This window comes from Leucopleurus acutus, assembly GCF_964270905.1.
Source record: "Leucopleurus acutus genome assembly, chromosome: 19".
Taxonomy (NCBI): domain Eukaryota; kingdom Metazoa; phylum Chordata; class Mammalia; order Artiodactyla; family Delphinidae; genus Leucopleurus; species Leucopleurus acutus.
Window position 1 is genome coordinate 25,953,922 of NC_139161.1, and position 12,965 is coordinate 25,966,886.

At 48.1% G+C, this 12,965-nt stretch overlaps 1 protein-coding gene across 6 annotated transcripts in view; it reads left to right on the top strand.

The window, feature by feature from the left end:
- The window catches only part of HNF1B (HNF1 homeobox B), a 52,497-nt gene that overhangs the window by 26,568 nt on the left and 12,964 nt on the right, over nt 1-12,965 (top strand). For 4 of the 6 annotated variants that reach the window (XM_082859988.1, XM_082859991.1, XM_082859987.1 and 1 more), the window contains exons 5-6: nt 4,610-4,770; nt 9,699-9,831. In XM_082859988.1, the coding sequence (XP_082716114.1) occupies nt 4,610-4,770; nt 9,699-9,831 (294 nt within the window). Of the gene's footprint in view, nt 1-4,609; nt 4,771-9,695; nt 9,832-12,965 lie in introns of all 6 variants that reach the window. The other 2 variants (XM_082859986.1, XM_082859989.1) reach the window with 1 other exon arrangement.

Sequence of the window (12,965 nt, forward strand, 5' to 3'; positions counted from 1 at the left end):
GGAGAGAGAAGGAAACATATCCTCAGGGCATTTTAGTGCAGGGCGACCAGCTCCTGCTGTAAGAGTCTCTACTGTATGTTAAATACAAAGGATGGAACAGATAACTACCAGGATGAATCAAAGAGAGCTTCACAGAAGAGGTGACATTTAGCCCTTTTAAATGATGGGACATAGAGAAGAAGGGAAGAGCTCTCCAGGCACAGGGAACAGCATAAGCAAAGGCACAGAGGCAGGAGATGGCAGGGTCTGGCTGAGGAGTGGCAGGGCTCTGACATGGCTGTATGGGATGTGGTGACAGATGATACCAATAAGGCAGACTGGAGTCACAACAGCCCAATTCTGCCATTGAGGTGTTGGGGCTTTTCCAGAAGGCAGTGAGGAGCAGCATTAGGTTTCCAAAGAGTGCAGTGACATGGTGCAATTTTGTTCTAGAAAGAAATCCCAGCCTGCAGTAGTGTGAAGAGTGCCCTGGATTGGGTGCTGTTACAGGAAGGCAGCGTATGGAGTGGCCGGCTTCTGGAACCGTAAGCTTCCTTCATGTTTTGTCACTTCTGACCAGTCATGTTGGATAGAAACCAAATGATTTGTCTCTGTCCCACATGCTGTCAGGAGTTCAGAAATGGCGTCATCACCCATGGTGCTGAGGCCTGGGAACAGGTGAGAGTAGACATCTCCTCTCCAAGGCCTCAGGGCTGTCTCTAGATTCCAGCTAAGATGCCTTTGCTGCTGGACATACTTGCTGTGGTTCTTAGGGCTGCTGATAGGATGTGGCCAATTAGTGACTTGAGCCAGGAAGTGAGTGGAAAGTACATGACCACCTTCTGGCTTTGTCACTTCTCCTGCGGGACCTCTGTGGCTATTAGCCTGGCATCTTCGGTCAGTCACTATTAAACCAGAGCCCTTGTCGTATGTTCATTTTCAGAGCCTGCAATGGTGAAGGGAGAAGGGAAGATGCCATTCCACTTCTTACAGGCTCCCTGCCACAATGCCTGGCACAGGATAGGTGCTCAATGAAGTTTTGTGAACTCACCCTTCCTAAAAATGTCTTTTAAACAAAGACAATCCCCAAATAGGAGGAACAGATGTGTCTCGAGTAACTGTTGTGTGCCAAGCGTGGCCTGGGTAATTTCACGCCCATAACTCATCCAATGACCAAAGGGATGGAAATCATTAATAATAAAGAAACTGAAGCTCAGGGAGGTTAAGTAATTCCCCCAAGGTCACACAGCTATTATGTGGTAGAGCCAGGATTTAAACCCATGTCACCTGGCACCAGAGCTTATTCTACTTTGGTTCTCCTTTCAAGCGCTCTTCTGAGTTTGTGAAATACACAAGGACCTGGCCTCTCCTTCCTCTAACGAGAACACCGATTTCTGGTCTCGTCGGCAGAGATCTTGTGATACACCCTCCACCTCCGCACCCCCTTTTAAGGCGGCTGGCTGATTACAGCCACCCTCTCAGGAGCCTGAGTGATTGCCAAATTCCTGGTGAGAGGAGTGTCAGTGGGAAAAGCTGCAGGTGCACCTGGAGCGGATGAGCAGCCTCGTGCCCAGCTCTCACCACACTCTGTTGAGAGTAGTGTGGTGATGATCGCCCCCTCCCCACAGTAGGCACTCCTCTGGCTGAGAGATGAGGGAGCTAGAGCTCCCCCAATACACTGATGGCAGAGCTGAGTTCAAAACAGGGCTCCCTTAATCCCCAGCCAGATGCTATCTCTCAACCAGAGGTCCTTCAAGGGAGGTGCAGAGGTCTAGGCCCATCTGTCTTTGAAGAGAGCAGCTCCATCATTATATTTCTCATATAATGAAGTTCCGCTGGGGGAGAAAACAAGGTTTACAAAGCACAGCAGCCTTGGGCTATGCTGCCGGGATTCTAACAAATGGCTCTTGCCTCCCTCCTGCCAGGCTCCCTTGTGAAGAAGGCTTTTGTTTCCTGCGGATATCTTTGGTTAATTATTTTTAAATAAATAATTATGTAGCCTGGGGTAGGGGAGAAGTCTCCCCACGACCCGTATTAGATCACCAGAGGACTGGCCCTCTTCCTTCAGCCAAATTAAATAGGCGAAAACGAGCGTCTGTTTGACTTGAGACTGAATCAATGATGGGGACAAGCTGGGAGGTGAAAACACACCTGACTCCCAGCGTTATCACTGCTCTCTCAGGAGCAGAGCATCTTGGGGAGGTAAATAGCTGGTCAGGGAGTCAGAGGAAGCAGGAGAAAAACAGGGTGAAGTCCAGTTTCTCCAAAAGGAAAGAACAAGAGGGCCAGGGGCCAGGCCTCCCTCCCAAGTTGCTTCCAGGACAAAGCATCAGTGGTTGCAGCAGAGTTGGATTCTTTGGAAATGATTCTCCGTGGAAAGGTAATTCCATTCAGTACTTAGAACCTACTGTTCATTGTCCAGAATTCTAGAGTCTCAGGGCAAATATCTTGGGCTCCATCCCTACACCAGCTCCCTTCCTGCAGCATCGCTAGCGGTGTTTGCCGTTTATCTGGCATTCTGCTGAGAGCTTTATAGATGTTATCTCTAATCCAAACTAGCCCTATTAAGGAAGCGTCCTCTTCACTTTATGAGAGGAAACAGCCACAGAGGGAGAGAGTGATTTTTCCCAAGATCACGCATCTGTTAAGAGCAAAGTCAGGATTGGAACCCGAGTTTGTCCAGCTCCAGAGCACACAATCTTCCCGTTAGCCCTCCTTGTTAGAAAATCCTTCGTTTAATTGATCTGAAATCTGTCTCCCCCTTTCCTACTGGACCCAGCTGCCTTCTGAGCTCACAAGTTCCAGATCTCTCTTCTCCTAAATAAGCATCTTGCTGGGAACCTGGTGGCAAATATGAGTGGAGAAAAAGGACCTAATTTAACCAACGGGATGGAGTAGAGGGTGGTAAAGAGGAGACCTAGGGGCTACAGGTAGGTGCAGAGGAAGACAGACAGGACTGGGCAGGCAGTGTGGGCTTGGAGACGTGGAAGTCTTTCTTCCTCTTAGTTTCATGGTTCCTGTTCACCACCACCACCAAAATATAGTGCTCCAGACCTATCCCTACCAAACTCCAGTGCCAGCCGTCTGCCAACACCCCCACCCCCAGCAGCCCCTTGAATCCAAAGATGGGGAAACAACCAATAGAAGAAGCCCACAGAGCATGCATCAAGCCACTTCATAGTCAAACAAGCTGCTCCTGAAGGTTAGAACCCTGCCCTAGCGTTTGTTTGTTTTCTCCCCAGCCCTCTTAAGCTCTAGGTCATATCAGCCTTGGGGAACGTCCTTTGCACAATTCAAGGAAAACCAGCTTGGATCTCCTCTTGGCAAGCTTTGTCTTCGCGAATAAGAGGCTGCTGGTTAGGGCAGCTTGCCTGGCTCCCGGGGGTGCGGAGGGGGACTTCTGTAGGCTCCTCGAGCAGGTGGGGCTCCAGGTGGGGCAGGAGGCAGGGCAGGGGGCAAGCGGACCGACAGAACTCGGATATTGATACAGTGATGTTTGATCCTGGGGAACTGGGCAAAAGGGAAAACGAAGGAGAAGTTGGTCCTCCTCTCCAAATAACTCCATGCCTAAGGCATTTGGTCTCCATCCCTTGCAGGTAGGAACAGGGTCCCCCGAACCTTTCTGTCCAATCCAAAGCATAAACCAGAACACTGTCTTTCTCAGCTTTGAGCTGAGGGTGAGATGCCCCAGCTACCCCTGGCTTCGTCTTTGGCTGTTTCACGGGCACATCAAGCAGGACTTGGACTCTGCACACTGGGCCCAGGTTCTCTTCCCCCTTCAGCTCCCTTCAGCCGCCTGGTCTCTGCCCAGCACTGTCCCTTTCCTGAGCACAGACCTGCGCTTTGGTTCCCGAGCGAGAGGGAGGGTCAGAGCAGTGACGTTGCACACATGCTTGGTTCTCCCCTCCCTTGCAGACCAAACTGCAGTGGTTTACTAGGCATCCGCCTCCTGCCTGTGCTTGCTGCCCGCCCCACCTCCTAGCAGACACGCCTTCCCCTGGGCCCTGGAAGTCAGCCAAATGGGACCCCACCAAAGGAATGTGAGTTCCAGAACCGAAGACTCCTAGCTTCAGCCCCATCCTGACCCTGCTCCGCCTGTGTCCCCCTGGCCTCTTGGGCTTGGCCAAAATGGTGGTGCACAGAGTCTGGTGCATTTTGTTGTGGCCCTTATAAGGGTTGCTGGGCCAGTCCCTCTCTGTAAAATCCATCAACTCATGCTTTGAAGCCCTACTTGGCCAAGCGATGCCAGGGAAACATTTCTAGAAGGCATTTTGAAGAACAAAAGAAATACGCCAGCCAGAAAGAGGAGCCCCTAAATCCTAAACGAACTATGCTGAAGCAACAAGAATCAGAATCCATTCATTTGTTCATTCGTTCGTTCATTCATTTGGCAGGTATTTATTGAGTGGCTACCGAGGGAATACAGCCATGAACAAAACAAAACAGATAAAAACATCCTGCCCTCATGGAGATTACATTCTAGAATTCAAGCAGAGGCCATGCAACCTCTACCCTAGAGAAAGACAGCGGATAGAAGGCAGCTTTTCTTCCTTGTCATCCACCCTAGAAAACAAGCGTTCTCGGGTCAGGTGGCACTAATATTCGCTGTTGGGTCTGCCTTGTTTTGCAGGAGTGCGCTACAGCCAGCAGGGAAACAATGAGGTCACTTCCTCCTCAACAATCAGTCACCATGGCAACAGCGCCATGGTGACTAGCCAGTCTGTTTTACAGCAAGTCTCTCCAGCCAGCCTGGACCCGGGCCACAATCTCCTCTCACCTGATGGTAAAATGGTGAGTACACCTGGGCCATTGTAGCTCTGGAGCTGATAAGATAAGAGGCAAAACAAACACAACTTCTCACAAGGCCTGCCTCAAACAATGAACCATTGTAGCCCCACAGGGGAAAATGGGGGCCGTCCAGAGTTGGAACGGAAAGGTAGAGCCGGTGACCCAGCCTTTGGCGGGTGGAAGAGGTGTTCGGTTTGAACCCAGCCAATAAATCTGACAGAGCCCTGCTCTCGTTTTATTGATTGAATGCCTCATAAAGGAGCAAAGCGGGTGGGACACTGTTTGTTTTGGGGTTGCCAGTGACATTTGAGTTGATAAAATGCTCATTCATCCCCCCCAACCCAGGGCCTCCAAAGCCAGTTTTTTAACCCAGAGAGCACCTCACTTTGAAACAAGCCCCCTCTCCCTCTTCACACACCCCTGGTCCTGACAAGGAGGGTAGTTAAGTCAGGATTGAGTGGATGGCGGGAGGTGGGGAAGCTTCTGGCACGGGGGTTTTGAAGGACACTGGACGGCAGTGAAGATCATAGCACAAAATGGCAGGTGGGGTGGGGCGGTGCTTGCAGGGTGAGTGGGAAACACCAACTTTGAAGTTACAGTGACCCGGGTTCAAATCCCAGCTCGGCATTTAATAGCTGTGTAGCCTTGGGCAGGTTCTAGCTCTTTCTTTCTCATCTATAAAAAGTAATAACACTAGGGTTGTTGGCGGAACAAAGGTGATAACACGAGAGGCACGGTGTTGGGGACGGTAAATATTCAATGAACGACAATGCGGTTGTTGTTAGGTGAATGTCAGTATTATTCTCCCTAAATGAAGTTGTCTATACCCATAACTACAGCCCAGCCCCAGATGTCAGTTGAGCAGCCCCGCCCGGTGAGGAATAGACTAGTTGATGTTGAATTTTCGACGTTCTAATCCTCAAGCAACACAAGTGCAGCAGGGGAGGGCGGCTTCCAAGAGAACACAGCATGACGACACTAGGAAGGGTAGAACGTGGAAAACTTGATTCTTTGGGTCATGCTCTGTGTTTCACAGGAGGGAGGAGCCGTGGGTTCCTGGCTTCCAAGCTCAAGGTGGAGCCGTATGCCTTCCTTCAAGGTGTCTGACCTAGAGGCGGGGGTGGGGGGGGGGTTGGGGGGGTGGGGGGTGGCGGGCAGGGAGCCGATGCCATTCTAGACCTTGACGTGTGTGCCGTGTAGGCAACACAGGAATGGTGAGTCACAGGTGACTGAGTCCCCAGCTCCCTGGAGGAAAAAACAAAGTGTAATATCCGAGGGGAGCGCCAGGCCTGGCCAACTCTAGTTTGGGGACTTGAGCTGATCAATCCCTGGTAGTGGTCTCTGCAAAAGGAAACGAAAGATGCTCCTAGGGGAGCCCTTTTGCAGCCCCCTTGCCCACCTCTCATCCCTTAAGCTTCTTCTTTGGCTGCCTTGTGAGACCCAAATAAGTTAAAGGATTGCCCAGACTTCCCTGGAGGAGGGGGGCGGGGCTTGCGGGAGAGATCTTGACTTCCCAGCGGAGGAAACAGGTCTCCTCTCCTATTGCTTGAAGGTCCTTGGGGTTTCCCTGTGAGCCCTCCCTCCCTTCCTCGTAAGAAGCAAACTGCCTCACCCAGGCCGGGGCGCTCCAAAGGCAGCCGCAGGAGACGCTTTTTTCTTCCTCTTGTGCTCGGCAGCGCCCTAATGAGCAGTATGTTATTGGATTGATGATTGACCAAGACAGCACACCTCAACGTTAGCAAACACCTGGAAGCTTGTTTGCAGGGACCAGCTTTCCTCTAGTTTCCAACACCCTGGCTCATATGTTATGTCACTATCACTGGATGCCCAAATTCAAGAGTCTGTTTTCCGTTAATATATAACGAGCCCATCACAGATCCTGGTCCACCAAAGACAGGAGTGGAGTATGGTTTAAAATAACGCAGCAAGGGAACTAGTGTGTCCATGTCGTGGGTTCTGTTGTTTATCAGCCATAGGACGGACGTTGCTTAACTTCAGTTTCCTCATCTGGAAAATGGGGGATAACAATGCCTGCATCACCAGGGTGGTGTAAGGCTTGCCTGTAACTCTGCCGTTTTGGGGATAAGACCCATCCAGGGAATGACAGTCTTCGTGTGCTGACCTGTGGTAGGATGTGCATTTGAAATCTTCCCACAGGGATTGGTTTTGGAAATAATGGTGATCCCTTTGAGCTTTCTTTTGTTCTATTTGGCCCCCACCCCATGCCCAAATGGCATGCGTCCACAAAGAGCTGGCCAGGTTTCAGATTGCAGTCTGTGTCTGTTGAACCTTGTGTTTTAGAAAAGCCCATGCTGGATACTTCCACAGTATCAAAGCAGTAGAGCTTAATAGTGAAAAGCTCAGGCCTGGAGGCAGATCGCCTGCTCTTCATGGCCACTGTACCACTTGGGCACATTTCTTAACTTCTCCAAACTTCCGTCGTCTTGTCTGCAAAGGAGAGTTAATAGTACCAACCTTGTAGATGGTAGGTGTGTGAAGCACAAAGCAAAGGACTGCAAAAGGCAGCGTTGATACCATTCAAACTCTCTGGATTATCCTGTGAGGATCATGACAGATATTCTTGGCAGCTCCCTGGCTTCCATCAGTCCTGAAGGCAAATAGAAGATGATGGTTGCGTTTTAGAGTGGGAAGGAGCTTGACCAAGGTGCCCCCCAAAATAGTAAGTAAGTGGATGGGACTTAAAGCCCAGCAGCACTGGGTTTGAATCCTGGCTTCCTCGCTTACTAGTCAGGTGACACAGAGCTGCTCTCTCAACTGTTCTGAGGCTCACTTTCTTTCTCTTTTTTTAAAAATTTTTATTGAAATATAGTTGATTTACAATGTTGTGTTAGTTTCAGATGTACAGCAAAGTGATTCAGTTATACATACATAAATATATATTTTTTCGCATTCTCTTCCATTGTAGGTTATTACAAGACATTGAGAGAGGCTCAGTTTCTTAATCTGTACCATAGAGCAATAATCATAACACCTTCCCTACGTGTGCCATTAACTATCGAGAACAATCAGTGAAAGCACTTTACAAGCACGAAAACCGTACACATTTAAATTGTTTTTATCATTAGCACCCACGTTTCTCCTTCACCGTTAAAACCAGACATTGAAATGGCAGAGATTACTGTCACTCCATTGATTTTCTCCAAAGGACTGCATTACTCAGGGCAAGTCTGAAGGCAGGTCACTGACTTTTTTTTTTTTTTTTTTTTTAATGACTCTGACATTTTGAAAAACAAGTCCAGCAAACAAGCTGGTTCTCTCTTGTTTGATGTGGTCAGAATTCCTTCTTGGTCATGTGACCCCTAACTCATGTCTTGATGCTCATTTTAAAAACACAAACAAACCTGTTTGTTTTTTTCTTTCTTTCTTTTTCAAATTCACCTTGGAAGCTATGGGGTTGATCAGAAGGGCAGGCAAGAGAGAGTGTCTTCCCCCCTGGGTGCTGGTGTGAGACCTATAGTCTAAGGAGCTCTGGGTCACAAGGGAAGGAAGAAGGAGAGGGCGACTCAAACATCTGATGTATGTATCCCAACCCTAACCCACCTGTCAGCATTCCTGATGCCATCAAGAATGTCTGAGTTATTTCAGAGTGAGGGGGGACAGTCCTTTCTTAGTAATACTTCTAAAAATTATTTTAAAACTATAAATAGTAAGCTACTTTATCATGAATAAAAGTTTGTTGTGTGTATGTGTGTGTAAAACTGAAAACTCCTTATAATTAATGGGGAAACATTGGAAGCATTTCTGATAATACAGAATCAAAGTAAGTACATCTATTACCTCTGTTACTGGTTAATACTACTGGGAAAATTCTAACCAATGCAATATGACATGTAGACGTATTAGCACTAGCAAGGAAGAGACCCAATTAGCATTATAGGCCTGTGATGCCGTTATATATACACTTGGGAAAATGAAGAAAATCGATAAGGAAAAGACACTATTAGGAATAAATAGAAGGACTCAGAGTGGCCTTGGACAAAAATACACAAAACTCAGTAGGTTTCTCTTACTAATCTGTCATTAAAATATAATGGTGAAACAGAGTAGGGGTACCTGGAGCCAAGCCTCATTCAGTAGCTTTGTCATTACAATAGTAGCTTCCTGCCCAAAAAAAAAAAAATTTTTTTTTAAATGTACAGTAGAGATTTGGGAAAAGTAGAGAAGCCCAATCATGGCTGATCTCCCCCAGAAAAACCTTAGTAATAATTATCGGATAAAAGTCCTCTGTAAAAAGTAAGAACTTGAATCAGACAGAACTTGAGTCAGACAGACTTGGGTTTGAACACAAGCGTTACCATTTACTAGTTGTCAGATCTCAGGCAACATGCACAACTACTCTGAGCCTCAGTTTTGTCATCCGTGAAATGGAAATGGCAGAAGTATCTGCCTCGTGGCTCTAGTGAGGTTTGTGAGTTAATGCATGAGCAGTGCTTCCTAGAACCTGTACTCAGTGAAAGCTTCCCTGTGCTCCTGCCTGGGCCCTAATCTGCTACGCTAGGCAATCCCAGGGCATTTCTTCAGCTACTATTTTTAGCAATCACATGTCTTTAGCACCAATAGTATAGAGGGCATAGAGCAGAACAGAGGATACTTTCAACGTGAGCCAGAGACAATCATATAATACACATGGGCTGAGGAATCTCTAAGGCAAGCTAGTAATTCAAAGGTAGTCAACAAACAGGCACATGAGGGAAGGGATTATGGTCAGTATTACTTACCACTCCATCCTCTGTACCTAGAACGGTGCCTATCCCTCACTTGGTGCTTAATAATTGTTCCTGAATGGATGAATGAATGAATGAACCAGTGAATTAGCCGCGCCAAGGAATTGCTGAGCCACGTCCTTTTGGACACTGCTCTTTGCAACCCTGATTCTACTCACGCTGCTCTTGTTTTTTTCTCTCCAGCAGATCTCAGTCTCAGGAGGAGGTTTGCCCCCGGTCAGCACCTTGACGAATATCCACAGCCTGTCCCACCACAATCCCCAGCAATCTCAAAACCTCATCATGACCCCCCTCTCTGGAGTCATGGCCATTGCACAAAGTAAGCTCTGTTCTTGGTCAGAAAACTTGGGGGCAGGGAGAAGCAGCATGGGAAATGAGTCAACCTGATTTTAAAAAAACAAAAACAGAAGAACTAAAGAAGATCCCCTTAAAACTCACCCAACACTTGTAGGTTTGATTCAACTCGTTTCGTTCCTTATTTCTCTCCTCAACAAGATTTGGATTGTTTAGCCTAAAATAAGAGAAAATTATGGAACGGAGTTGAATCTTGGTCACAGCTCACCAGCTGTGCATTGTGGGTCAAATCATTGAAGCTTTATGAGGGTCAGTCTCCTCATCTGTAAAATGGGTTGGCAATCCAATGACCGTGTGTGTAGACATGCCTGTAAATCGATAAAGCATGAGTATGTATAATATTGTAGCTTATACTTTTGTCTGGTGTTCATTCCTATCCCTAAGTATGTGGTGGGTTTTCCAGGAGGTTGGGCAGTGTTGATGTTTCTTTGTGTTGGCCAAGATGAAGCAAGACATGAGGGGCTTCCTTCTTAAAGGGGAATTTTGTGTGGTCGAACGAGACCTCCTTGGCCCACGGTGAAAACATACTGAGAAGGGACTCTGCAGGAAAGTGTCACAGCATCTCTGAGCCTTGACAGATTTAAGGAGAAATAGGTTGTGGATGCCCAGGACTGAAGACAGGGAGAGGGGTCAGGTCCTTCCAGCCCCAGCAGCTCGTATCCCACAGAGAGTCCATCCCCATCCATCACAGATGGGCCATTTCAGGGCACAGGAAGGCTGACACGGCTGTGCCAGTGGATGTCTCTCTCAGAGTAATAATGTTGATGTGTATTCAGCATATTTCAGCCTTACGGTAACAGCTCAGGCCAAGTCTTCCTTGTGACCCAGGGAAGCATCCCTGAGAAGTCTCGGGAAAGATCTAAGGGCAGTACATTGCTTATCTTTCTTTCACCCTGGGGATCGCCTCTCTTCCTAAACCATCTCTAGTCAGGGTAGCAACTCAGATCACTTCTGAAGAGAAGGACTTGTGCTCTCCTTGAGGGCAAAACAGGGCTAGGCCCCTAGAAGACACAGGAGTTTACTGAATAAATCAGCGTGGCTCTCTCCGTCCTCAGCAGCTGGGAGATTGATGCCCTCCCCATTGAGTTCTGTAAAGCGAAGTGGGAAAGGAGAAGCCTTTAGCAGACTCACAAAATAAAGTATTTAAAATTTGCTGCCTTTTCACGGGGCCCTCTCCAGCAATATGGTAACCACGCTAACACCAGGGTTTGAGAATGAGATAGGATAACTGAAACCAGCTTGCTTACCTTCTAGAAGATTTGAAAAGGCCTACGGATAAGATATCCCACCTATATTTTTACAACCAAAATGATACACAAACTGTCCCACTTACCTTCTCTCTTCACACGTCCAGCTGTGGCTGACACACACAGTTATATATTTTCTTAGGCACTATCGGAATTAAAATTTTCCCTGGAGCTATTACATATTTTTCTGTTTTGTTCCTCCTAATTTTTCTCACCCATACTTCTCTACCTTCTTACAATAATCTTAATCTCCTACTGCAGACAGCCAACACCAGAGTACGTTGACCTTAGAAGGTGTGTGTGTGTGTGTGTGTGTGTGTGTGTGTGTGTGTGTGTGTGTGTACTTGAAGCACGATGAGGGTCACCAGAAAACGTGGCTGAGATGCAGTGGTCCTACCCCATGGAGTGTCAGGATGAAGAATCAGTTACGAGTCCAAACTTGTACTGCTCTCCACACGACAGGCCAATAAACCGAGAGATGAGTTTTGGGGCAAGGAATAGCCAACTCCTGTCCTGTTGAGTATGTGGGCCCTGCCTGGCGACTGCAGAGGCCCAAGGAGAATGTGATAACAGATTACCCAGCAGTGCCAATTCCTCATTCTCTACTCACCTACTGGACTGGATAACATGCTTCTTAAGCAGGAATCAGTGCCCAGAAAACAGATGGAAAGGCCAAGAGTCACACTTCGCAGGAGCTCGAATGACATCAGTGGCTCTCCATCCTGGAATTGAGGCACATCAGGGTCACAGACTGTGTTGAAAATAAAATTCCTGGGCCTCACCTCTAAAGTGTCTGACTCATTAAGTCATGGGTGAGGCCGAGGAATGTATATTTCTTAAAGTGCTCCCCAGGATGATTCTAAAACACAGGCAGGTTGCAGAAGTATGCCCTCCACTGTCATCCACTCTAGACAGCATAATTTGCTTTTCTGGGCAGAGATTTCCCAAAAAGAGCAGTGGCAGTGGGCTCGGGGAGACAACAGCAAATCCATGGGGCTTCCTCGGGTACTGAGACCTTACCTAGAAGGTAGGAAGGGGAAACAGGAGATCATGGTATCGGGTGAGACACTGCCTAGAGGAGAAGCCGAACCCCTGGGGAATTGGAGATAGCACTATTTTGAGCGCTCAGAGGACCCCACCTCCCCAGGCCCAGCCAGGAGAGCCAGGAGGGGGCTTATTCCTCTTCCCTTCTGCTCATGGGTCTCACCCTTTAGGTTTCTGATAACAGTATCAGCTGGGTTCTGAGCAGGCCATCGTTGAGGTCTTTGTGCTATCTCCACGGAGGACTGCCTCCTCCTGTGAACCTGCTTATGGAACCCTCTCCGTCTCAGGAAAGGCTCTCTAGGTGTCTTTTCCACATTTGCCTAAAAGAGACCTTTCTCTGGGATTCCTCCTTCATCGCATTCTTCCCCCCACTTCCCAGAAAGCAAGGTCAAAGGAACCTTGGCAGTTCCAGGAAAGAGGTCGGGGTGTCTTTCCCCTGATCCTCACATCCCCACTCCCACCCTGCCTCAGGTGCCTTCCCCAGAGTCCCGCCCAGGGAGACGATGGAGGGTGGGTACCAGGGACCTGATCTTTGCAGTGCTGGCCCCAGTTCTAAAGAGACCTTAGGATACAGACACAGTACAGAACCACGGAGGCCCTCGTCCTTCCAGAACAGAAAGCAACACCTACTGGAACTGCCAACCTTCAACTTACTACTTACTCCTTCCGATACCTGGTCCTTTTGAGGCCAGCAGCCCTGTGCTGCCAGATAAGATATACCCTTTTCATAGACTGATTGAGTTGCAGTGTTTTATCCCCTCTCTGTTCCAGGCAAGAGAATGAGCATCTGACCTCTTTCGGGTTTTGC